Consider the following 26,502-nt stretch of genomic DNA (forward strand, 5'->3'; position numbering starts at 1 on the left):
TATATATATATATATACATTTCAACATTTGAAGTTGATCTAATACCGAAACTTCGTATTATGTTCATCACTGTGTATGTAATACAGGTTATACATATACATAAATATAGATAGATATGCATATGCATATATATACATAAATATAGATAGATATGCATATGCATATATATATATATATAAAAGAGTGTATATGCTTATGTTAATATCAGTGGCATGATATTAAAAAATCTTTAAATGCGCCACTTTGATGCCCAGAAATGCAGTCTAGTTCTTTTGAGCCACATCCACCGTCGCTGCATATTTTCGCTCACAGGCGCTGCATCCACCCTGTTATTTTATCACTTCTGTTTTGTTTCTGTTTTCTGCCTCTTCCTTAGATTTTAAGGCAAATGGAGAAGCGGGTGCGCTTTAGGTGTGGTCGTAAAAATATCTGTATAAATAATAAAACCACAGTGCTACTGCTTTTCCACGAACTGCTTTCGGTTTCCAGAATTTGATGGTCAATATGGGCGGTCCCTTCTCGTCGCTGTGGGGGCGGGGCTGTCGTGTTCGCGACCAATCAGAGCTCGAGCTGTCCATGATAACTCAGCTGTGCGGTGAGTCATCTGACAGCTGCTCTGGAATAGATGCACTTGTTGAATCAGATCCCATTCAGCCGGGGGTACAGGTCGTATGCTCAGTCATCTGAAATCTTTGACGGATCCCTAAATGAAAACACACTAAAGAAACGACCGGACGACATTGATTTTATAACCTCACATCACCGCGAGCTGCATTGCAAGGTGAGTTTCGTTTCGAAACAGACTTTAACACAATGCGATGCAACAATAGAGCTTTTGTGCACCTGTCTTGCTTTTCACAAACCTACAGTACGCGCTTGAATAGTGCTGTTGAATCCCACATGGGTTTTGTAGTGTAACAGTGAACGGCAACGGAGAACAGAATCAGCATTGTAAATTAATGGCTTGGTTAACAGAGCAGAAGAATGAAATATCAGTTCTCTTTTATCGTATGTGTCAGTGATGTTTCCCGTCATACTCATAACTACCTGTTTAAATGCCAGTTAACACAAAAGGTTACTTAAGTGTTTTATGAGAAAACACCATTTCAGGTTTCTATTTTAATATTTCACGAATAATTTAATGTGTTAGTTGCCGTTTCTTCGTAGATTTACGAGATTTCTGAGTGAAAATTGTTTCTGCACCAGTTTGTGACTGTTTGCACAAATGTAATGGTGTAAACAAACACTTTTATCTTGAATGCAATTAATCGTTTGACAGCACTAATTATTTTATAATTTTTTTTATAAAAATAGTATTTTTATTATTATTATTGACAGCACACAATTATTTTCTATTTTTATGCGTTCCATAACCAAATGCCATATAGAAAGGATTTCTAATTGTTTTATTTCAGAAAAAGTGAAAAATAGTTATATTGTGACAATACAAAGTTAAACTGCATTATTAATCATAAATTATAACATTCATGTCATTATTTTATTGCAGATCTAAATGATTTAGCTTTATTTTCTTTGCATTTCATTTATTTAGTTGCTTTGCATTCATTGCATTTATTGATCGCTTCAATACTGACATTTTATGAATCGATTAAACTGATTATTGGATTATAGATATACGTGCACTCTATAGTATGTATAATAATTTACATAATGCACATTATACACACAATGCAACTTCCAGTGTGCATAATAATTCTTACGCAAAATGCATTTACTGCTGACACTTGCGTTAGTTTAATAATGTATTTAGTAAAGGAGATAGCAGCAAGCCACCCACGTTGTGGTCTGTTTTTGTGCCAAGCTTATGTGTGAAAATGTCACGCTGCCAAGAAGGGACCATCCCACATGTTACACAGATGACTACACCATTGCAGAAATCAAAGCAGGGATTTAGTGTTTATGGTTCTGGAGATGTTTTGTATACATCTTGCCCCACTTTGTGGCAAAGCTGCCAGTCATTTTTAGACCACTATGAAGTGACGCCCTGACATTTAACACTAACTATACTATGGGAAATTGCACTCTGGGTTGCACAGGTTGTGTTATTCTAGGGTCACAGGCTGGGTGTGGTGTGTGCCAGCTGTTGCATGGCCAGCTATGGATGCAACCCTTTCTGTTTTTGTGCAGCCACACCAACATGTGGTTAATGATTTAAAACACCTTTTTCTGTCACACGCTCTCTGAATGATGCTTGCAACGCAGTAGATGCAAGACTCAGACTTGTGGATCTGTTTAGTAAAGAAAACTGCTGATACGTGAATGGCTGCATTTTTCTGAGCTTTGTCTTTTTCCCTCTGTGTTGTGTCAGCAGGACAGGTGTTTTGATGTCTGCACAGCGATTGTCTCTCTGGTCATGTGTGCAAACTGCCCTGAGCTGCGGGGTTCTCATGCTGGCTGCTCTGCCAGACTTTACCACAGGTATGAAGATTTCCTTTTTGACAGCCCACATCTTCCTTTTCCAGATAACCAGCCACTAGCTTCCTCTGAAAGCCGCTAGTAAAGATTGCCAAAATGAAAATGACAACAATCATGTGTAAAACTTTGTATAAGGACCAAAACCAAGTTCAATCTATTAATTTAATATATATATATATATATATATATATATATATATATATATATTATACTAAAAATTACATATATAAAAGACATTGTAATTGCATTTTAATGTATTTTTAAATAAATTAGTAGATTGAACAAGACAGACTGGCCCCTATAATTTTATTTCATAAATTAAAAACATGTTTACTGTAAAGTGCGTGTATATAATACATTGTAATAGCATTTTTAATGTATTTTGTAGTGCTGGGTAATGATTAATTGTGATTAATCGCAATCCAAAATAAACGTTTTTGTTTCTATAATATATATATATATGTTTGTACTATGTATATTTATGATGTGTGTATATATAAAGACACACATATACAGTATATATTTGGAAAATATTTACATGTATGTACATGTATATGTTTTTGTTTACATAAAATGTGTGTACACTGTGTATATTTAATGTATATATAAACACACACATATGTAAATATTTTCAAAATATATACTGTGTGTGTGTGTGTGTATATATATATATATATATATACACACACACACACACACACACACATGCATATGTGTGTATTTATATATACATAATAAATACACATAGAACACATATATGTAAACAAACTTTTTTCATTTTCATAATCATTTGACAGTGCCAAATTCTGTATCAAATCTGAATATAATTATTATTACTTTCACTACTTTCTTTGCATATATTTGCAAAATATTCGCCATTTTAAAGTCATGTGGTGCAACCAACATGCAGAAAAAACAAAACCGTAAATAATATAGAGTTAAATGTTTTATAAAAGTTTTCAAAACCATTTGAAACCAACACAATACAAAGTCAAATACATGTGTGAGTTGATTTTGATCTTATCAGGGTCATTTCTAAGTTATCTTTTTTTTTTATTTCAAGGCAAGAACTGCTCCCACCCGATCATACCTGAGCATGGAGGTTTCCGCTGTGAACCCTCCCCCTGTCGTGGTTTCCCTCAAAAAAGCATTATCCACTTTTTCTGTGAGCCGGGCTACGTTCTACCCAATCGCCGCACCCGGTCAAAGTGTCAGCATGGGGAATGGCATCCCAAAGTGCCCGTCTGCATACCCCGACCAGGTAAGAGAAATTTAAAAAAAAGGTTTTTCTTTACACAACAACTGCAATCCAGCCATTTACCGTCTTTTGAAGTAATAGACTGGAAGCAGCATACGCAGACTTTCGATCTTGCATCATTCATGTAATAGTTGTTCATTCTGAATGAAGAAAATGTGCTGGAGAAAGGCATTACAAAAGCAGAACCATTAATAAATGACCTACAAGCACAAAGCACTCGGTAGTGAAGTAAACTCCTAAACTACAGAGGGGAAAAACCATAATGCTTCATTCAGCACGCTCACTTCCTTGTCTGAGCTGAAACATGTCACAAGAGGAAACCAACAGCTTGAGCAGGAAGCTAGCAAAGTCACCAAACTAACCAGAATTACTTTTTTCTGTGATGCATGTAAAACCTTCGGAAAACGTTCGCGTCACAGAATCTGAATCAAAGGATGTAAACCTCACACAACCACTTATTCCAAAAAATGTACCTGGTATCCGGGCTTGATTTGTACATCGGGTTTTATTGACGGATGTCTATAAATGGTTTGTTTGTGTGTGTCTTTCAGAGGGTCATTCTGAACAAAAAGAAAACGCAGTCAACTCTATCCCAAGTGTGGCTACGACTGCTATTGGAGTGTCTATCTTTCTACTCACCACAACAGCCTGTTTAGTCATCAAATCCCGTCTGTTCTCCTGTCGAATGCAACGGTATGTCATTTCACTAGTGTTATCATCCAACAGATGAAATCCACATGACTACACAACCTTATAAAAGAATTTTTTTTTTTTTTTTTTTTTAAAGAAATCAATACTGTCATTCCAGCAAGGACGCATTAAATTGATCAAAAGTGACAGTATAATATATAATAAGCAGCACAAATGTTTTCAACATTTATAATAAGAAATGATTCTTGAGCATCAAATCAGCATGTTAGAATGATTTATGAAGGATCATGTGATGCTGAAGACTATTAAAGCTTATTTCTGCCACAAAAATAATTCTGAAACTCAGATTTATCATTTTTCCCTTGCGGTTCAGAGTTTACATCTTTATATAATACAGTTTATATTTTTTCTTGCAACTGAAAGATATAAACTCATTATTGTGAGATATAAACTCATAAATGCAAAATTTAAACTTACAATTCTGAGACGAAAAGTCTGATTTGTGAGACATAAACTCATAATTTTAAGATATAAACTCAGAAATGCAAAATTTAAACTCAATTCTGATATGAAAAGTCTGATTTGTGAGATATAAACTCATTATTGTGAGATATAAGCTCAGAAATGCAAAATTTAAACTCAGTTCTAATATGAAAAGTCTGATTTGTGAGATATAAACTCATTATTGTGAGATATAAGCTCAGAAATGCAAAATTTAAACTCAGTTCTAATATGAAAAGTCTGATTTGTGAGATATAAACTCATGATTTTGAGATATAAACTTAGAAATTAAAAATTTAAACTCAATTCTGATATGAAAAGTCTGATTTGTGAGATATAAACTCAGATGTTTTAGATATAAACTCAGAAATGCAAAATTTAAACTCTGTTCTGAAATAAAAAGTCTGATTTGTTAGATATAAACTCCAAATGCAAACTTGAAACTCGCAGTTCTGAGATGAACAGTCTGATGTGTGAGATATAAACTCATAATTGAGATATGAACTCAGAAATGCAAAATTTAAATTCACAATTCAAAGATAAAAGTATTATTTGTGAGAGATAAACTCATAATTTTGAGATATAAACTCAATAATGCAATATTTAAATGGACAAATCAGAGATAAAAAAGTCTAATTTGTAAGATATAAACTCATAATTGAGATGAACTCAGAAACTATTCAAAATTTAAATTCACAATTCAGATAAAGGTCTTATTTGTGAGTTATAAACTCATAATTTTGAGAGATAAACTCAGAAATACAAAACTGACACTCAATTCTGAGGTGAAAAGTCTTATTTGTAAGCTATAAATTGAGATAAACTTATAGTTTTGAGATATAAACTCAAATGCAAAACTGAAACACATTTTTTAGATGAAAAGTCTGATTTTTGAGATATAAACTCGTACTTTTGAGGTATAAACTCAAAAATGCAACATTTAAACTCTATTTCCGAAATAAAAAGTATGATTTATTAGATATAATAAAATATATAATTTATTTATTTTATTTTTTTTTTTTTTTTGCAGTTGCAAATTTATATCTCACAGTACTGAATTTTCTTCTCAGAACTGCAAGATATAAACTCACAATTGTGAGCAAAACAAGTCACAGTGAAATTATAATTGCAATTACATTTTTTGTTTTTAATTTTATTCCTTTTATAGAAGACTGGAGCAATGGCTGCTAAAAATTCAGCTTTTTAAATGTAATATATTTAAAAAATATATTAAGTATATTATAAAACATATTAAAAGAGAAAACATTTCAAAATGCAATAATGTTTCTCAATATAGTTTCTCAGTATAGACTTGATTTTGTATTTCTGATTTCATATCTCAATAGACTTGCAAAAGAGACTTATTTTGAACGGCAGTTTATATCAACATCACATTAACCGCTGTGTCTTTCTCATCATCAGGCGTTCCTCGGATCAGCTGGACCTCGTTGTGGATGGCTTACCTGTATCTCTTCCAACATACGAGGAGGCGATCTACGGCAGTTGGGGCCAGCGACTCCCGCCGTTCCGCGGGCCCACTCAGCTCCTGCTGACACAGGAAGCATCGGAACACAGTCCGCTGACTTCACTCATACCCCCCAACTCCAATCATTGCACCGACACAGCCAATCAGAGCACAGAGATTCCACCGCCTCCTTACGAAGAGGCCCAAATACGATCCAGAGACACTGAAAACGACAGTGACGAACGGGCTTTGCAAAGTGCACTTTCTGCTGATAAAAACAACTAATCACTGGACTTTAATGAACTCACCCTTAGCCTTTTGATTGTTCGTTTTCTTGCACAGGAGTCCTTGTGACTTTTCTTTCTGCCTTTGATTGTGGATTCATCCTTTTTCGGCTTAAAACACCAGTGGAAAAAGTAACGTGCTGCAATATTGATTATGTCAATGTTTTCACTGACCAGCTGGAGATGTGGTTGCCAAGTCCCCTCCGTGAGGGGAAAACAATGTGTTTTAAGGGTAATTTTATGATTGATTGAAGGACTTTTATTTAATGATACAAGTATAACAGTCATAACAGTCGTAAGAACGAGATGCTGTGTAGTTGCATTTTCAGGGATATGACTTAAGATTAGCTTGGAAAGAATATGATCAGTGTTGATTGAATGTAATAGCCGGATTGAGATTGTGCCTGCTGACTGATGGATGTAGTACATATGATTATGATTCCTTCCACCTGAAGCGCTCTATCTATTGTTAAATATTGCATAGACCAGGGGAACAAACTTGAAGTATGCTTGCTGAACGGACATTGAATGTTTTGTGTGTTTATCATTTTATGATATGTAAAATTTACATTATATATCTTGTATATAGTTCTGCACAAATAGTATATGTAAAAGTAATAATACATTTTTAAAACTTTATGAATGGAATGTTTGCTATTAAAATGATTTTAAATCTTTTTAAGTTTTGCGAGTGGTGTTTAAGTCATGACACAAATTTGTTGTACAGAAACAGAAAGTAACACATACCCACACACTTTTATCTGACCTACATAAAGCCTCTGTGAAGAAACGTGTGACCATGTAATGCTAAATTAGTTGATTCTGCAGTGAAAGATGGCAAATTTCCAAACGAGATCATTTTCAAATGAGTAAAACCAGCTAGCTAGCCGTTTTAGTTATTGCAATCTGGAGCAAACTGAGGTTAAACTTATTCTTGCCTAATTGTTAACAGACCATTCTGCAAATACTTGGCTCTGATAAGAAAAAGAGTAACTGTTTTACCTTGTAAAGACTTGGCAGCAGAACCTGTCCCCATCTTGAGGTCAAACGCAGTACTGCACACGTGCTAGAAAACAGTTGTGTTTATTATTAACCTTCATTAGAGATTGGTGGAATATAGTATGCTCGTTTGGCTAACTTCATAAGCAAAATAACACAACAGTCTTTTATGTATTAACCACACGGTTTATAACACACCGGTTTTGACGTTAAGAACTCCTGCATGAAAAGCAGTGGATGATTGTTGATGTTTATTAATGTGGTTCATATTTCAGAAGTTCATATTAGACGGTTGCATGTGGTGACTGACACAAAACATTGCGCTATAAATGTCCTAAAAGGGCATTTTTGCTTACTAGTGCGTTTTTAAGACGCTGTGTCATGTTAAAATACACTTTTAAGGAAGCTTTAAAAACAAAAACTAAAAAAAAAGAAAGTCCAAGTGTGTTTTTGGACTTTGGACTTTGTGTTTTTAACGGATGAACAACAATTAACCGTGGTTTTACTACTAATAAAACCAAAAAAAACATGGTTACTATACAAATTACAATTAACCACGGTCCTGTACCAACCATAGTTTAACCATGGTATTTGTAGTAAAACTATGGTTGTACAAAAGGTAATCAATGCGCCAAAAAAACATGGTTACTACACTTTTACTATAATAAATCCATGGTTAATCTTCGAAGGGTCTGTGTCAGTGGTTTCTTACAAAACATGGTCTCTTTTAGACAACAAATTTGATGCAAAAATGTGTGTAAAAACAAGGAAATCTTTTAATGAATCGAGATGATTACAAGGGACAGTTCACCCAAAAATTAATTAATTAAAACCCGTAAGACCTTTGTTCATCTTCGGAACACAAATTAAGATATAAGATAGTTTTATGAAGCCACTAGAAGAAACTTTTTCAAAATTTTTTCAACGATCTCTTCTTTTCCCTGACAATCTTCGACGTGCGTTCACGAGAGTGCCACGACGCATGCGTGTGGTGCTGCTAACGCAGAAGCCGGCGTTCTGATGTAGAACCCGGATATGTGCCTCCTTTACAAACTGTTGTGAAGGCATGTGGAAGACTGACGCGAAAAAGAAGTAAATGGCTGATTATTGTTTTCTTTGCACACAAAAAGTATTCCCGTAGCTTCATAAAATTACAGTAAACAACTGACGTCACAAGGACTATTTTATAGTTGTACTACCTTTCTGGGTTTTCAACGTGTCAGTTACACTGCTGTCTATTCAGGGTCGAAAAGCTCTTGGATTTCATCAAAAATATCTTAATTTGTGTTCTTATAATGAACAAAGGTCTTACAGGTTTGGAATGACCTTACGGTGAGTAATTAATGACAGAAATGACAGCTTTTTATATGTGACCCTGGACCACAAAACCAGTCTTAAGTCGCTGGGGTTTATTTGTAGCAATAGCCAAAAATACATTGTATGGGTCAAAGTTATAGATTTTTCTTTTATAGCAAAAATCATTAGGAAATTAAGATCATGTTCCATGAAGATATTTTGTAAAATTCCTACTGTAAACGTATAAAAACTTAATTTTTGATTAGTCATATACATTGTTAAGAACACTATTTGAAGAACGTTAAAGGCAATTTTCTCAATATTTTGATTTTTTTTTGCACCCTCAGATTCCTGATTTATAAATAGTTGTATCTCAGCCAAATATGGTCCTATCCTAACAAACCATACATCAATGGAAAGCTTATTTATTCAGCTTTCAGGTAACACATATGTTTTATAAAAAAGCACACAACACGTTTGAAATGCATTTAAAATGTTTTATTTCTTTATCAGTCAATACAAGGTATAAGTACATTGGAAATAAATGATGCAAAAATACACAAAGTAATATACACAAAGTCTAAGATATCTGAAGAACTGTTATCCATATGAGAAAGGCATGTGTCTTGTTGGACACCATTTGAATAAGGCCCCTTGAGTCATGTCTGTACTAGCTACAGAAATCAAGGGAATACATCTGATTCACAGTCAAATGAAACAACCAATAAGCACCACAACTAATCCTGTATGCCACAATTTAAAAAAAAACTGCTTTGCTGCATAAATGATGATTTAGAAACATTAACGAACGACAAAACCAAAGGGGATCGCTTGCTGCAAACGCTTCAACCAATTGATTAGCACATCTGTCGTGTTAGCATCTCATCTTAGGATTCAAAAAAGACATCAGACAAGGTTTTCGTTCAATACGACTGCAGCGTCAACACCATAGCCTCTTTGAAAACCATTACAGATTATATAGGAAGTGACACAAGAACAGAAAACAGTAATATTTGTAGTTCAACACCAAAGACACAGAAGTATAGATTCACTTACAAGTTGTAATTGCAAAAGTATATAAAATGCTTTATAAAAAGACGATCACCAATAGAGTATTTGTTGCGTTTGTCAGCTATGGCCTCAGTGAATAATCTATGAACTCAAAAGCATGATCACATCCACTCAAAATCAGCCCTTCACCGCTCTAACCCATGATTCTAGACAGAAGTGCTGTAAGAAATCCTCTCGTCAACTTCTTACAGAAAAGTGAGGTTATGCTTGAAGTTATGAGATTATAGGTTTAGATTAAGGCTACAAGTGGTAGAACAACACGTTAACACTATTTCTAACATATCCTGACCAGTTTATCTTCGATTTCGAACCCCCTTTTGGCCGCATTTTTGTGCTTTGGACGAATTCGGACTCAACAGCAGAAAACGAGGGGAGATCGGAGCACCATTATTTTTTTTGTGAAGACAAATTTATTGAGAATTCATTTCCAATCACTACAATATACTAATTCTACTAACTAAAGTCTATTTAACTACTCTTTGTTATAGTATTTGGGCAAAAACAAATTTAAAAGAAATAAAAAAAATAAAAATAGTTGACGTGGACGAATGGATCGAATGTCTAGGCCAATTGTCCTCCTGTGATTTGTGCGTAAAGGTCACTCGCTGAAATACATGTTGCGTTGATACATGCGGAGCGTGAAGAGAGTTATTCGTAACCCTCTTTGTTAACGGTCACTGTAATTGCTGATGACTTGTCCACATTGTTTTCTCTTCAAGTAAGGGACGGCATTGTTTCAGCAACAGGCCTCATTAAATCAGGCGGGCGTGACAGGAAGGTGTCCCTTATGAGAGCTGTTAATGATAAAAAAAAATAAGTTAATGAGTTAGCTTTTATAAATTAATCTTACATTCAACAGGACAGGGCAGGACTGTTTAAAATAGACTGGGTACCTGCTGTATCACACAACGCCTGCGCTCCGCCCAGCAACGGGTCCCTGTCGGTCAATAGCTGACTTCGCTTTTGAGGTGGTGGTTCAAATTCTTCCGAACCATCGTTCGACAAGCTATTCTGAAAAAGTGAAACAACAAAGAATAAATCACATGCTGAAACATTGTCTATATCAAGTGTTTTTGTGTGAATGAAGTTGAACAAGTAATAGCTGATTTGTCCTTACCAGTAATGTGTGGCTGAGCAGAAGCTGTTCTTCTATGGAGCCACTCATTGGTTTTTTGTCCCATTTGGCAGCCAGAACAGGAATGTCATCATCCTCCTCATCTTCCAAAGATCTATTGTGGAGAAAGACATTAAATATGTGTCTTATACGCTATAGTTTAAATGTAAAAAAAGTTACGCAGCAAATCAGCATATTAGAATGATTTCTAAAGGATCATGTGACACTGAACATTCAGCTTTTTCATTGCAGGAATAAATTTTACAATTCTGAGAAAAAAAAAAAAAGTGAGAATTGTGAGAAAAAAAACCCATTGCGATATATAAACTCATATTTGCGAGACAAAGTCAGAATTGCGAAATACAAACTTGCATTTGTGAGAAAAAAGGCATAACTATGAGTTTTTAATCTTGTATTTCTGAGTTTATCACACAATTCTGAGAAAAAAAAAGGAGAATTAAGAGGGAAAAAAAAAAAAAAAAAAAAAAAAGTCAGAATTGCGATATATAAACTTGCAATCGTGAGAAAAAGTCAGAATCGTGAGATATAAACTTGCATTGGCGAGAAAAAATGCAGAATTGCGAGTTTTTAATCTTGCAATTAGGAGTTTATCACACAATTCTAAGAAAAAAGTGAGAATTGTGAGGAAAAAAAAAAAAAGTCAGAATTGTGTTACATAAACTCACAATTGTAAGATACAAAATTTGCGAGAAAAAAGTCAGAATTGCGAGTTTTTAATCTTGCAATTGCGAGTTTATCACAATTCTGAGAAGAAAAAAAAAAAAAAAAAGAATTGCGACTCTTACCGTTTCCTTGAAGTGTTGGTCAGCATATCAGAAGGTGCAGCCATTTCACCCTGGGGCAGGAAGGTCAACTGGAAGTCATCATCCATGGAGATATATGGAGCCAACATGTCCAAATCAAGCTCATCCATAGGCTGTCAGAGAATAAAAGCATTAAACACCCATGACTTATCTACTGAGATGTTTGAAAAGAGATCTAAAAACCACTTTGAGAACTACCTCTGACTGTCCTTTCAGAGTCACGCTCTCCTCCGGTTTGAGGGCGAAGAACTTTTCCACCCCTTCCATTTCCATGGGCAGCTCTTCAGCGGGGCTCTGAAACAGACCCTTAAACGTCAGATGAACCATTCAAGCCATCAAAAACACTCAGACAAACAGCCAAACTCTCATACACACCGCAGCGGTTGGAGATTTGTTGGGGCTGTCGAATATTGGAGAAAGGAGTTGGCGGAGTTCAGGCGTACAGAAGTCCTGAGGGCATTCTGGGATACTGTCGGGACTAGATGGACAGCAGAAGGACAATTCCACACCCTCTGTGAATAATATCAAGCACTATTAGAATGGCATAACATACGTACAAGAATACACAACAAAATCAATTTCAGAGGACGGCTTTCTGAAGAAAAGCATGATTGCAAGCACCTGTTAGCGGAATTATAGTGTCTCCAGAGTGAGGTGCCAGCTGTAGTAAGTCCTCTGGGTTCTCCTTCATCTGGAGGAAGAGTTTTGCAGTGCTACACTCATCCTCCATATCAGAGTCATTCTCCTCCTTCAGCACGCTCAGCGTCTCAGCTCTGGGCTTTGGTTTTTCACATGTCTGTTCTAACGAGAACACAACATCCGCCTCTTCTATACCACTGTCGGAAAGAGAGGGAAACATCATTCACACAAAGGTTATTTTTGTTATCTGAAACTGAAACCACTGAAAACCATTTGTAGAACGGAATATGAAAATGAGAAATGTTGCCTTTGTGACTAATTGGAACAAAATAAGTTACAAAAATTACCAAAAGTGAAAAAAAAAAAAAAAAAAAAAAAAAAACGAAATCTTATAAAAATTTCCGTACAAAAAAGAAACCGAAAATAACAAGAAACAATATCTACACCATAAAATAAGGCACATCCACCAGATGTTACACCAAGTCTGATTGGTACCTGAGGATAAAGTTGAGGCAGACCACAGCCTCGGGTTGAGAGGTCCTGTTGTTGTAGAGAACAGTGGCTTGAGTCTCAGTCCAGACAAAACCTCCATTCTTAGCCAGGAAGCGGTAATGGCTGGTGCACACCTGGCCCTTGGAGAACACTGCAAGTACAACAGAGAAGATAAGGAGGAGTTCAGCAGTTTGCCATTGGCCATTTTTTAGATTCTATAAAGAAAACATTAGAACACAACTACGTTATCATTGACACCATCAAAGAATTTAACAAATGAAGTTGATCACAGGGTGGGGTTATGATTAAGACTAAATGTACCGTGAAAAACCTGTTTGATTATGTCACAGAAACGAACAAAGACAAACTCACAGATGTGCAAACTCCTGGTCACATGATCAAAATCAAGGGCGTGATAAAACTCATAAGCAGACCGGCCAATCAGATCATCGGGTTGGTATCCAACAAGCTCAGTGACTCTGTAAACAAAAACAGTCAATCAACATTTCAAATTTTTACATACTTACATACAATTTACTATCTGGCTTCCGGTCTCATCCGTATCCAGATATTTTTATCTGTACAAAACAGCTCATTTTGCTGCTTGATAATGCAAATTGGTGTGTCTTACAGCATTATTTTAATGTATTATCTTAATTATGAACACATTGTCATTCTTCTCGTCATTTCCCTATAGTGGGTTATGAACCAGAAGTCTCGCCCATAAGCTTACTTCCGCATTGAGGAATAAGGTTGATAGTGATGCACCAAAACATCTTTTTTTAATGAAACCAAAAAAGATTTTGCCAAAAATGGAAACCAAAAATAAAGTTTGGTTAAACCTGGGTAGCTGAACTCGTCATTCTGTTCAGGTCGTTTATCTTTACACATAGTCATATAAACAACTAATCAGCAGTTGTAACAGTTTAACTTCAGCAGCAGTTCAGTAAGTGAGTCAGAATTTGATTTAGCAGGTGTTCTGACTGATTCATTCAGGATTCGTCACTGCACGTTTCTTTCAGTCTTTCATGAGCCGGTTCTTTCAATGAGTCATTCAAAAAAGTCATTTGTGAGTTGGACTACATAGTTCTTAATTGGACAAGTCACCCAAAAATCTAAATTCTGTCACTAATAACTCACCCTCATGTTTTTCTAAAGATGAACACAGGTCTTATGGGTGAGTAATTAATGGCAGAATTTTCATTTTTAGGTGAATTCTGAGAACAATTCAGCAACGACATCAAAAACAGAAGTCTTGCTATTATTTTGGCCTGCAAACTCACATTCATGGCTCAAGCAAGTATAATGTCTTTTGCCATGGTGATGAATATTTAACAGCGATGAAGGAAACTCTATATTTAGCTCAAATGAATTTGCATCTATTTAAAAAGCTGGTTATGGAAATCACCAGCATAAAATATGATTGTTGTGTCTAATCCCAGCAATGAGATACTATTAATAGACTGTACCCTAAACGCAAGCCAAGAGAAAAAACACAGGAAACCCGAGTCACATGCTTTCTCACACCATGAATGAAATCTGTCTTCAGCGGTCACACTTACACATTTTAAAAACATCCAGTGAGAAGAAAACGTCAGCAGCTAGTGAGCTCATTTAGGCTTGCAGATAGACTGAGCAATATTATATTCATTTTTACACGTGTGGGTAGATTAAACCATGAGTAGGAAGGCAAATTTGGACATTGTACATTGCCGCTTCAAAGAGGTGAACTGAGTGCACTCCTACACAGAGAAACTCAGCTGACCTGCTGGAGTTATCAGACGCTGCGCTGTCATAAGGTTTATTTTAACTTTTACGACTTTTGAGTGCATGCTGCGTACTTCTAAGAGAGTGTGCATGAGTTTGTATTAAAGAGGTCCTATTATGCTCTTTAACAGAGTCTTAATTTTGTTTTGGGGGTGTACTAGAACATGCTTTCATGCTTGGTGGTTCAAAAACGCATTATTTTTAACATAATTTACATTATTACAATACATTTCTCCCAGCCTGGCACAAATGACTCGATTAGTTCCTGGTTCCGCCTTCCGAAAAACGAAATGCGTTGTAACTGGTTAGCTGTCCCACTACGTTGTGATTGGCAAACAGCTTAGACTGTATTTCAGTACTGCCACGCCCCTTGTCAAAGAATCAAGTTCCCTGTACAACTGTTAGCGCAAGCTAGATTAAAGTGATTTTTACGTTTTAAATATGGATATTTTTCTTACAAACACGCATCGATTCGATACAGGAGGCTTTTATTCACCCCCCCCGGAGCCGTGTGAGGCAAATTTTAATATAACTCTGATTGCATTCGTCTGAAAGAAGGAAGTCATATACATATACATCTATTCATTCATTCTGAACGAATCTTTAATGTGACTCGGGAAGAACGAGTCGTCTCGGGGAGTGATTCGTTCAGTCGCGCATGTGCAACATCCTATGTTATTGTATAACAAGGCCCCCCCCCCCCGCTGCCCGCCCCACCCCACCCCACCAATTTGCATTTTCCGTGGGCGGGATTTAATTTAATGATATTCTAATGAACCGTGTTTTGACATCATTGCATGCGAAAAACAAACGTTGTAGTCCAAAGGAGCCGTTCGCTGTAGTAAAGGGATTTTTTTAAAAACGAAGTATCTCCTTTTGGAGTGGATTTTGCGATTTGTAACTTTGTAGATCTTTTTTATGCCTAAAGATCCACACCACACACTGACTAAAGTTCAAAAAGTGAAAAAGAAGGACCCATTTAATGCATTTATATCTTACCGTCCGTCACACTGTGTGAAAGTCAAGTCCATGCTATGGCGTGTGAGGAAAGTGCTGCTATCGAGTGGGAATTCAACGCTGGAGGGGTGGGGAATGGGTTCGCACAGCAAAGTCAGGAAGCTGCCAGCAGGGGGCGAGTTCTCATCATCGTCGCTGAACGTCTGCATATGTCCTGTGCAATGAAGGACCTGGGAGAAGAAATGGAAAAATGCTGTTTAATGTTTTTTTTTTTTTTTTTTTTTTTTTAACAGATAAAGCAATTCCAATCTGTACTTTGGATAAACATACAATGCAATTTTTTTATATATATAAAGTTCAGACAGTTTACAACCTAATCAAAGTTTTCTACTGACTGTTTGTTCACTGCTTAACAAAAAACAGATGACTGAGATAAAAACACAACATTGTGTACGTGACGTGCGAAGCAAGCGGTCAAGCTGGACCAGTGCCTCCTGGCTTGGCACCGAACGCAGTTGGATGTCTGCCCTCGGCGTATTTGTGTCCTGTTTTATGCACTCATGGGACCTAACCCCATAGCTCAACAAAGAGCCGGGCTGATGTGAAGCGGTAATGCTGATACAGTCCTGCATACCCTTCAGAGCAATCTACACCCTCTAAAGATGAGCTAACAGGTGCTGCGTGTGAAAATAGCTAAAGGAAGTTCAACACCAGTACTGATTAAACCTTGTCACGCTATTAAATGTTTTACAAAAACAAACCTAAAAAGCAGTGCACGTTGACACAATGGCACTTCTATGAGTTTGACTGTGGCTCGGGTCGTTTACCACCATTTCTTTCTATAGTTTTCTGTCTAAAACACATTTAATGGCTATTTTTATATAACATTTAAAGCTTGTGTACCTTCCATGTCGCAGACTTGATATTAACTGTTCTTCCTGTGTGAGTGAGAGTGGTCTTCATCCGAAGGAAAAAATTATGTTCGGTTGACTTCTCTGTCTTTTTCTTTGAAACACCTGAGGAAAAAAATAAAATAATTTGTCACACACAGCACATGAGGCTACAAAAAAAAATTCAATACACAGTAGGTCTTTGAGCTTAGAAATCTTTCATTACCAGGTCGTGTGGTGAGGATGTCTCGTAACTCTTCTTGGTCACAGGGATGAACAAATTCATACACGCTCTGTCCAAGCAGCTCCAGCTGTACAACACCACATTAGAAAAAGAAAAACAGCAATTTAGATTGAATATCATGACACCAGAGACACTCTTCTGTGCGTTTTTTTTTTTTATTTATATTTCCTGCATACTATTTCATGCCCTTTCAACCAAATCACCCACTATCATTCTTTAAATGCCTTCACTGTAGCACTACTGTGTTTTTAGTTGTCCAAATTATTTTAAAAAATTATTTTTTATAATGTATTACAATATACTATAGCATTACAATGTATATATACACACTTAAGGTTTTTAATGTTTTTTTTAAAGTCTCTTCTGCTCACCAAGCCTGCATTTATTTGATCCAAAGAACAGCGAAAACAGTAAAATTTTGAAAATATTTTTTACTATTTTAAATAAGTTTTCTATTTGAATATTTTAAAGTGTAATTTATTCCTGAGATTTCAAAGCTGAATTTTTAGCATCATCAGTTCCATGATCCTTCAGAAATCTTTCTAATATTCCGATTTGCTGCTCATTTATTTTTGTTGAACATAAATAGAGTAGATTTTTTTTTCATGTTTCTTTGATGAATTTAAAGTTCAGAAGAACAGCATTTATCTGAAATAGAAATCTTTTGTAACATTATAAATGTTTTTGTTTTTGATCCATTCAAAGCATCCTTGCTAAATAAAAGTATTAATTTCTATAATTTTTTTTATTACCAAAAATAATATATATCATACTGGCTTTTGAGTGGTATAATGTTCCAAAAGCTTTTTATTTCAGATAAATGCTGATCTTTCTATTCATGTGACACTGAAGACTGGAGTATTTATGCTGAAAATTTTACTTTGATCACAGGAATAAATTAAATTTTTAAATATATTCAATACAAGTTATTTTAAAAAGTAAAAATATTTCAAAATACTGAAAGTACTGTTTTTGCTGTACATTATCTTACTATTCAAAAACTTTTGACTGGTAGTGTATGTATGTCCAGGGATTTCAGTACTAATTTAATTTATCACTTCATTACTCAATACAAACCACATAAGACATTGTAATTCCCTCCTGGCAGGATACAGCAAAATAAAAGCACATTAGATACCATGTGTCCCCTCAGGAACGGACCTATTCTAAGGGGTCTGGTCACACACGTAATGTGAACATTGTGCCTCATACCACAGCGAAGGCATCCAAAGTGACACTATTCTTAGGCCACGTGCTGCTAGACTGCAGCCAACATGTTTTAAATTCTCAACTTTGTGAAATTCACACTGTGTTGGTTTCACATGGTACTTACCTGAGCCATACCGATGTATTTGCTGACACTTTCCGAGAGGAAGACCATGTCGCCTTCCTCATTCATCACCAGAATAAAGCCAGCCAATGCCTGCTGATAAAAGGCATCAGTGGGATTCTCAGTTTCCTCAGCCTGTGTTTTGGTTGGGGCCGCTGAATGTGGCAAGAATCAAATATTAACATGTTAGCCAAAGTAGTATTTGAACATGCTCCTGTATACACTATATATACACACACTTTTGAACAGTAGTGTGTGTTTGTGTATATATATATATATCTCATTTAAATTTCAGTGGTTTCATGCATCTGGCAGTCAGTAATTGGCTACACAAACATTTTGTGGTCAGCACAAACCATGTTTTTCCTAGTTGAATGTTAACCCAAGTTTAATGCAGTCTGGGCTGTTTTTACTCTTCCCTTGTGCAATGTTGCAAGAGACAGATGGATTTGCGCCAAAATACGGCAAACATCCCTCAACCTAAACGTGCATGTTTATATTTAGATGCACATACTGTTTTCTGCCTACTGTCCACAACTCTACTAACACAGAGCTGTGACCCAATTTAGGTCTTGACTAAGCGACGACCACTACTAGAACCTCATACAGCTCGATTTCAGCAGAACCCACCTGATTGGATCAAGCGGTTCATGCGCAGATAGCTGAGTGTAACCCTCATGATGGCAGCTTTGTCCAGGTGGGAGGCGATACGTCGTGGAAGGGGTAGTGAATGGGCCAGCTCGTAAAACACCTCAGTCTCCTGACTCCTCCTACAGCGCGCGCGTCACGCGAACGCACCTTCCGCTGCTCCAGACTCGGCCTAAATAGGGAAAAATCAAAACAAACAAACGTATTTAAATGGCCAAAATCAGAAAATCCAATCCTTACACATAATGCAAATTTGCAGCTTCCATCGTTTTTCTTTCCACATTTGTTCTTCGTTCAAAAATTAAGACAACAACAGAAACATTCTGTTCTCTCCATCTCTTACATCTTGTTTTCTGGTCCTCCTCAGTAAAACTGTCCCAGATGTAATTGGTTGTGTTCTGGTGCTCTGTGTATCCTAGTCTTGCCAAAACGTGAGTTCCAGATAAACTTTTCAAAGTGAAAGGGGGGAAAGCCCTCTCTCTGTGCTATTCACTCAGGCTCCCCTCCTCCAATGGCCTTAAGTATGTAGAAGAGCTCGGGGTCGTTTACGACATTAAAGCCTGTCCCACAGCCCTCCCCCATGCTTCCTATCTGATAGAGTCCCGCCCAGCCCTTCAGTCTCTGACCTCCTTTGTGCTTTGAAAAGGAATGAACTGTGCCGACCCCTGACATTCCAAAATGACCAATCAAGCAGTTGCCAAAATCTCAGCACATACTTATTTTGGCACGGTCAAACAATTCATTTAGATATACAGTGCTTGAATAACATTTCTGCTGGCAGAACACAGTTGTGATCCTGGACCACAAAACCAGTCAGCACGGGTATATTTGTAGCAATAGCCAACAATACATGGGTCAAAATTATCGATTTTTTTCTTTTATGCCAAAAATCATTAGGATATTATGTAAAGAACATGTTCCATGAAGATATCTTGTAAATTTCCTACCGTAAATATATCAAAGCTTAATTTTTGCTTAGTAATTTGCATTGCTAAGAACTTCATTTAACAACTTTAAAGGCGATTTTCTCAATATTTAGATTTTTTTGCGCCCTCAGATTCCAGATTTTCAAATAGTTGCATCTCGGCCAAATATTGTCCTACTAATGGAAAGCTATTTATTCAGCATTCAGATTATGTATAAATCTCAGTAAAACACTGATCCTTATGACTGGTTTTGTGGTATGAAATCGGTTTTAATTTTTACAAATTCTGTTTTTTTTTTTTTTTCCTCCCCATTTAAATTTTTCTGGTTTCTGTTTTTCCATGTTCTGTTTTTCTGTTTTAATGGTTAAATAAAAAAAAATAAACAAAAATCCTGTCTAATTAATTGAAATCATGAAACCGTAACAATTTAACAGCAGTTTATTAATAGTTAAACAAACATTACATTTTTAAGGCTTAAATATGTCTGTTTTTCGCCCTCAAACTCAAAGTTTTTTTAATTTTGATGAAATTCTGTTTCCTATTAATTTTCTTGATTCTATTTGAATGGTTTCATAAAATTTTAATAATAATTAATTGATTTTTATAAAAATAAACTTTTTATTTCTTTCTTTTTTTTCCAGAAATACTCATTTTAAAATCACTTTTCGGGTAAATATTCCTAAAAAAAAAAAAAAAAAAAAAAAAAAAAAAAAAAAAAAATGTAATAATTATTTTATTAGTAGTAATATAAATACATTAAGTAATACAGTTTCTGTCACATTTTCTTCAAGTTAAACCAAACTTTTATTTTGAGAGGATGCTGTGAAGACATGTTTCTGTTTGTATATGATATGTCCATAGTTTTTACGCAAAAGAAACTGTAAAATGCTCATGAAGTGGTTATCAGAGCAGTTCTAGAGATTGTTTTTGTTCATGTACTCGTATAAAGAGGCAGCAGAGGCTGAAAACATCTCAAGCGTCACGCACGCTTCAGTATGGGTGTAATAAACAAAACCGATGCCAATCTGTGCCATTGATTCATACAGAGACACACAAAACAGACAGGATTCATATTTAAATAATCTTTTTGCGGCTCAAATATTCACAGACACTAGTCCATATCGCATCCTTTTTTTTTTTTTTTATGATTCTTTGATAAATAGAAAGTTAAAAAAAAAAAAAAAAAACACAGCACTGATTTGAAATATAAATCCTCTGTAACACTATAAATGTCTAATCTGTCACCTTTGATCAATTTTAATGCATTCATTTCTTTCAAAACTAGCCGTTTTTTTTGGCAAGTCAAACATTTCCTTTAGATATACAGTGCTGGATTAACTGCTGCCAGAACATAATTAGTACACCTATCAGCACTGATTTATTGCGTTATTGTATTTCATCGTGCTGTAAACAGGACAGATATGCTGCACAGCATGTCTGTCCAAGCTGGGCTTAAGCCACGCGATTTCAGTCGGCACGTAGTCTGTGGTTAGTCTCTGTACACTTTGGTAAGAAAAACATTCCCGTCCCAAATCACGCTTGAATGACATGTAGTGTACTAAAAACATCAACACACAGGAATAAGTCTGTATAAGGACTCGCACATCCAGAATAAACATAAACAGTCATACACCACCGCCCTGGATCAAAACCTCTATTTGTAAGCACATGACTCTAATTTAACAACGGGCCATAAAACCAACCATATGAAGACAGTAAGAGTGTATCTGGAAAAGAAAGAGCATTGAGGAACAGATCCATTAATTTGGTAACAAATTAATGGATAATATTATTTCACGGAAATGTTGCACTATCTTTAAATATAAAACTAATCAGTAAACATGCAAATGAAGGGTAAAGTCCTAAAACACAACAATCTGGAAATCTGCCAAAGCTAACGTGGTTTTATAGATCTATAACAAACATTACAAGCTTAAACATTTTCCAGGTTTTTATTTTATACATAAAATGGGATTTCTTGCAACCAGCACCATGTAGCAGCAAAAGATGTCAAATAAAACAATAAAAAAGCGTTTTGCCCATTCAGATGATGATCCTTGTAAAGTACATAAAACCTTATCAAGATAGAAATCAGTCAATGTGTGTTTTAGGTCAGAACAAAAAACTAAATGTCTGAGGCAAGCTGAAGCAAGACCAAGCATCCAATTTCGAGCCCCAGGCGACCACATCAGATTACACAATAATCCAGTCTCAGCCGGTGGTCACTGCGGGAGAAACTCGTACCGAGTGACCATTACTGAAACATACCATCATAACCCCTTCTAAAAATAACACACCGAAAGAGCACATCACATTTAGGATGACACTGGAGCTTTTATTATCTCTGTAGGACTGTTTATAAAAAAAAAATAAAAAAAATAACAAAAAAGAGAAGGTGCACAATACATGATTGACCTTTAGAACATATTTTAAGCTTTGCATATTCAGGGAATGTTGTAGCAGGATAAACTCTGCACATTGTACTCCAATCTAAGAGTAATAAGATATAGAAAGCAAATTCTACAACTGTTGAGTTGGAGAGATACAACTATTTGAAAATCTAGAATCTGAGGGTACAAAAAAATCTAAATATTGAGAAAATTGCCTTTAAAGTTGTCCAAATGAAGTTTTTAGCAAAGCTTATCAAGTTGTGATATATTTATGGCAGAATATTTACAAAATATCTTCATGGAACATGACCTACTTAATACAAACTATTGGTTTTTAGCCCAAAAAAAAAAAAAAAAAAACAATCAATCATTTTGACCCATACAATATAGTTTCAGCTATTGCTATAAACATAACTGTACTACTTAAGACAGGTTTTGAGGTCCAGGGTCACATTTAATATGATGATTTGGCACTTAAGAAACATTTATAATCAATATTGAAAAGGGTTTTGATGCTTAATATCTTTGTGGAAGCTGTGATACACTTTTTAATCAAGATTGACCACACAGTTCAAAACAATGGGATTTATTTGAAAAAAAAAAAAAAAAAAAAAAAATTAAATAACATTACAGATGTTTTTTTTACTATAATTTTTTGCCAATTTAATGTGTCCCTGCTGAATAAAAGCATTGGTGTTTTCCAAAACTGACCCCAAAGTTTTGAACGATAATGTAACGTGGTAAACAAGCCATCCTAATGACTTTAAAAGCAGTGCACGCAGTCTCGTGCCAAAGCTGCTGTAAGTGAATGCAGGAACACTGTGTTCTTCAGCTACGTCATAACAGTCATGCCCAACCCTTGTACTGTTTGTATGGTTAGGGATTTACTGTGAGTGTTATTATACATTTTGGTAAAATGTCAACACCCCATATCAGCGTGGGTGGGAGTGAAAATGCAGCACAACCCATCCCAACCCGTTCAAACAAACTCCTCTGAACCTTGCAGGATAAAGACGGCATGACAGTCTTTGGTCGGGAGGAATGTTCGTGTCAAATGTCATACTGATTGATATGAAGATGACTTCACAACACTTAACCTTTCATTTAAAAGTGAAAAATTACTGATCCATGCAAAGCATGTGCCCATAAGTGAAACTGTGTCAAATGGGCTGTTCAGGAACACGATGTTCTCTTTGCAAACTTGTAGTGGATATGCAGCAGATTTGCAGCAAGTTTACTTTTCCGTCAATCGTCAACCCTGTGGTTTCAGTAAAGCGTGTTAGACGAACGCTACGGGATATTTGTTTTCTATAAGACTGATTCTTTGACTTTTGCATGCTTATGAAGCTCTGGGACTTGTTCCAACCACTCTGCTAAGGCACATGCAGTTCCTCTGACTGACTGAACGAGCGAGAGAGAGAGAGAGAGAGAGAGAGAGAGAGAGACATAGACAGAGACAGAGAGAGAGAGAGCGAGGGTGGGTGAGAGGTTCAGTGAAGTTCGTTTGCACGGTGATGGGAGGGGAAGTCAATGGGAGCTCAGCCAAGAGTAAGGTTGAACACAGGCAGAAGTGTCTGCTATATCAAGAGAGCAGAGAACAAAATGTTCTCTGGCCTATTTACTTCATTCTGAAAGTGTGTACTTCATTTCCTTGAGATGTGTGGGTAGTGGACACAAAATACTTTTAGGATGTTGGTATGTGTTGTGGTGTGATGAGGATTAGTCATAATTTAACCAGCATTTTGATCATTCTTTTATAACTAGTACACATGTAGCTTTCAAGAAATGAATTAGTCAACTTTGTTTTTTAGTTTTTTTAACTACAATGTCCTAACATTTAAATGAATCAGTTGCATATGTTATTTTTTAAATAAAGTTGTACTTTAAAAAACCCTGATTTCAATCACATCTGTAATTACTGTCTGAACACAATAAGCACATTATACCGAACAATTAATCTATTTTTGCTGTAAGTACATAGTAAGCTAAAGACATAACATAAATGTAATACAGCATAATACAATATAATATAATATAATATATAAGTTAATTGAGAGGCCGAATGGAATATTTTTTACTTTCAAAAATAAATTTCTCACTGTGGGGTCATTAAAAATCTACTGAAAGTTATAAAGTTTATATATATATATATATATATATATATATATATATATATATATATATATATATATATATATATATATATATTAAGCCAAAAATGTTCATAAGAAGAAAATGCTCTCAAAACAAAAGAACAAAGTCAGTATATTATCAAAAAAAAAAAAAAATAGACTGCAGTGTCCAAAACGTAAGGAACTTTATGTTCTGCAAAAAGAGGAACAACATGTTATTGTTTGGGGAAAAGACAAACCTTCTATTTTAAGACCATCTGATGAAATACGGATGAACATCTGACGTGTTTTTCCAAGCATTTCTTCACTAATATGAGATTAGGCTGAATTGGCACAATTTTCCTGATTTCACCCTGACATCATGTCTCCTCATTTATCAGCCCACTTCAGGTGAAAGTATTAACCAGCTTTCTTAATGCAAGATTATAGTCTTTCAGAACAAAGGTGCCATTACAGGACTTTATCTTTCTTCTGACTGTGTAAACAGAACCTAAGAAGACTGTCTTTAGTTCAAGCTGTTTTATTGACCATGTGGTCCTGAAGACCACTTGGACCCCTTTTTTTGTCTGAAGACGCTTAACTGATACTAAATCATCACTCTAACGACCTCAGGGGCTATGCTTTACTGTTTTAAATGGTTTATTTGCTAGCTGTGTACAGCAAAACTGATAGCCTATTGTCTTCCAAAATATACATAAAAACAATCACACCGGTCAAAACAACCGCTAAACCATCTCAAGAGACCATTCCAAGATGGATATAAAAAGAAAACACGGATCTATTTAATCATAACTAAAGCCAAGACCAAAATAGATCAATCACCGACTGCACGCTCATGAGGCCACACACACATACATCGACTGGAGGGTCTGGTTTCCCCTTTTTATAGCGTTTTATTACTCGACCTACCTCATATAAACGCTCTAGGAAAATAAATGCCTTACCTTTTCATCGCTGAGTTCACCATCTCCCCAAGTAAATCACTGCAATCTGAGTTTTGAGTCTTGTATTTGTAACGCTTGAATACCCGCAGACGCAACTACCGTCTGCAGCTTGTTTATCTCTGTTCTAAAGGGGCTCGACTGTAATCTTTGTATAGGGCTGAGTGTCAAAATAAAAGTCACGGCGGACGTATAGTCACTCATTCTAAACAATAATCATCGACAGTGTCTGAAATTAGCGTTGTTTTGAAATAAGTAATATTGTGTGTTTTTAAACACATTTTCACTGCAAAGCTATTTTAAAATAAAATTATAAAAAAAAAATTAAATTAAATGATAAAGCAATAAGGCGAATACTAAAATAATACTATCTTCTGTCTTATTTATCTTCTATGTATGTATATATACATATATAAACAGTAATATTGTGAAATAGTATTGCTATTTCTAATATTGGTTTCTTATTTTAATATACTTTAAAATATATTTTATTTCTGTGATGCACCGCTGCATTTTTTTAGCCATTCATCCATTTCAAATATGAATCATAAGCTATTAATTACTTTTCAGTGTCACACGATGCTTCAGAAATCATTCTAATATGCTGATTTATTATCAACAATATACGTATTTATCACTTTTTATCTATTTAACACATCCTTGTTGAATAAAAGTATCAATTTCTTTAAAAAAAAAGAAAAAAAAAAAAAATTCTGACCCCAAGCTTTTGAATAGCAGTGTATATTGTAACACAAAATTTCTATTTTGAATACTGTTCTTTTTAACTTTTTTTTTTTAATCTGTTTTAACTTTTTATCTAATATTTATTATCTCTCTAAAAATTATAATATATTTTTTTTTTTATCAAAAAATCATAAAAAATAAAGAAAATTACAGATCCAAAAATTATAAAAGCACAACTGATTACAACATTGATAATAAAAGTAATAAATCAGCATATTTCTATTATTTCTAAAGGATCATGTGACACTGAAGACTGGAGTAATGATGCTGAAAATTCAGCTTTGCCTCGCAGGAATAAATTATATTTTAAAGTATATTAAAATAGAAAACTCTTATTATACATTTTAAAAATATTTCAGCATAAGCATAAGCATATGAAGCATAAGAAACTTAAAAAAAAAAAAAAAAACTAACTGATTCCAAACTGTTGATCGTCAGTGTATGATTGAAAATGATTTTGCTAAATGAATGAATGAATGAATGAATGAACAAAGAAATACCGT

The 26,502-nt window shown here is 35.2% G+C and overlaps 2 protein-coding genes across 2 annotated transcripts; one reads left to right on the forward strand and one right to left on the reverse strand.

Annotated features, from left to right (window-relative positions):
* The first annotated feature begins 595 nt into the window (after window positions 1-595).
* Window positions 596-7,275, forward strand: zgc:152863 (uncharacterized protein LOC562658 homolog). Its single transcript, XM_051128600.1, has 5 exons — window positions 596-781; window positions 2,333-2,439; window positions 3,500-3,697; window positions 4,246-4,387; window positions 6,269-7,275. Exons 2-5 carry the CDS (start codon window positions 2,346-2,348, stop codon window positions 6,594-6,596), a joined length of 762 nt encoding a protein of 253 aa, XP_050984557.1. The 5' UTR covers window positions 596-781; window positions 2,333-2,345; the 3' UTR covers window positions 6,597-7,275.
* Window positions 7,276-9,373: 2,098 nt separating this feature from the next.
* Window positions 9,374-25,381, reverse strand: hif1al (hypoxia inducible factor 1 subunit alpha, like). Its single transcript, XM_051130055.1, is given in 16 exon segments — window positions 9,374-10,755; window positions 10,855-10,972; window positions 11,079-11,190; window positions 11,882-12,012; window positions 12,098-12,193; window positions 12,275-12,411; window positions 12,521-12,735; window positions 13,034-13,181; window positions 13,403-13,509; window positions 15,797-15,984; window positions 16,658-16,770; window positions 16,871-16,955; window positions 18,222-18,373; window positions 18,849-19,001; window positions 19,004-19,038; window positions 25,259-25,381. Coding segments are annotated over 16 exon segments (1,893 nt in total). The 5' UTR covers window positions 25,282-25,381; the 3' UTR covers window positions 9,374-10,675.
* Window positions 25,382-26,502: the final 1,121 nt, after the last annotated feature.

This window comes from Labeo rohita, chromosome 15, assembly GCF_022985175.1.
Source record: "Labeo rohita strain BAU-BD-2019 chromosome 15, IGBB_LRoh.1.0, whole genome shotgun sequence".
Taxonomy (NCBI): Eukaryota; Metazoa; Chordata; class Actinopteri; order Cypriniformes; family Cyprinidae; genus Labeo; species Labeo rohita.

Bases quoted from the DNA above. Each gene is read 5' to 3' on its own strand.
- zgc:152863 (XM_051128600.1), top strand. From the start codon at position 2,346: ATGTCTGCACAGCGATTGTCTCTCTGGTCATGTGTGCAAACTGCCCTG. The intron at 3,698-4,245 runs GTAAGAGAAATT...TGTGTCTTTCAG, and splicing joins CGTCTGCATACCCCGACCAG to AGGGTCATTCTGAACAAAAA. The intron at 4,388-6,268 runs GTATGTCATTTC...TCTCATCATCAG, and splicing joins TTCTCCTGTCGAATGCAACG to GCGTTCCTCGGATCAGCTGG.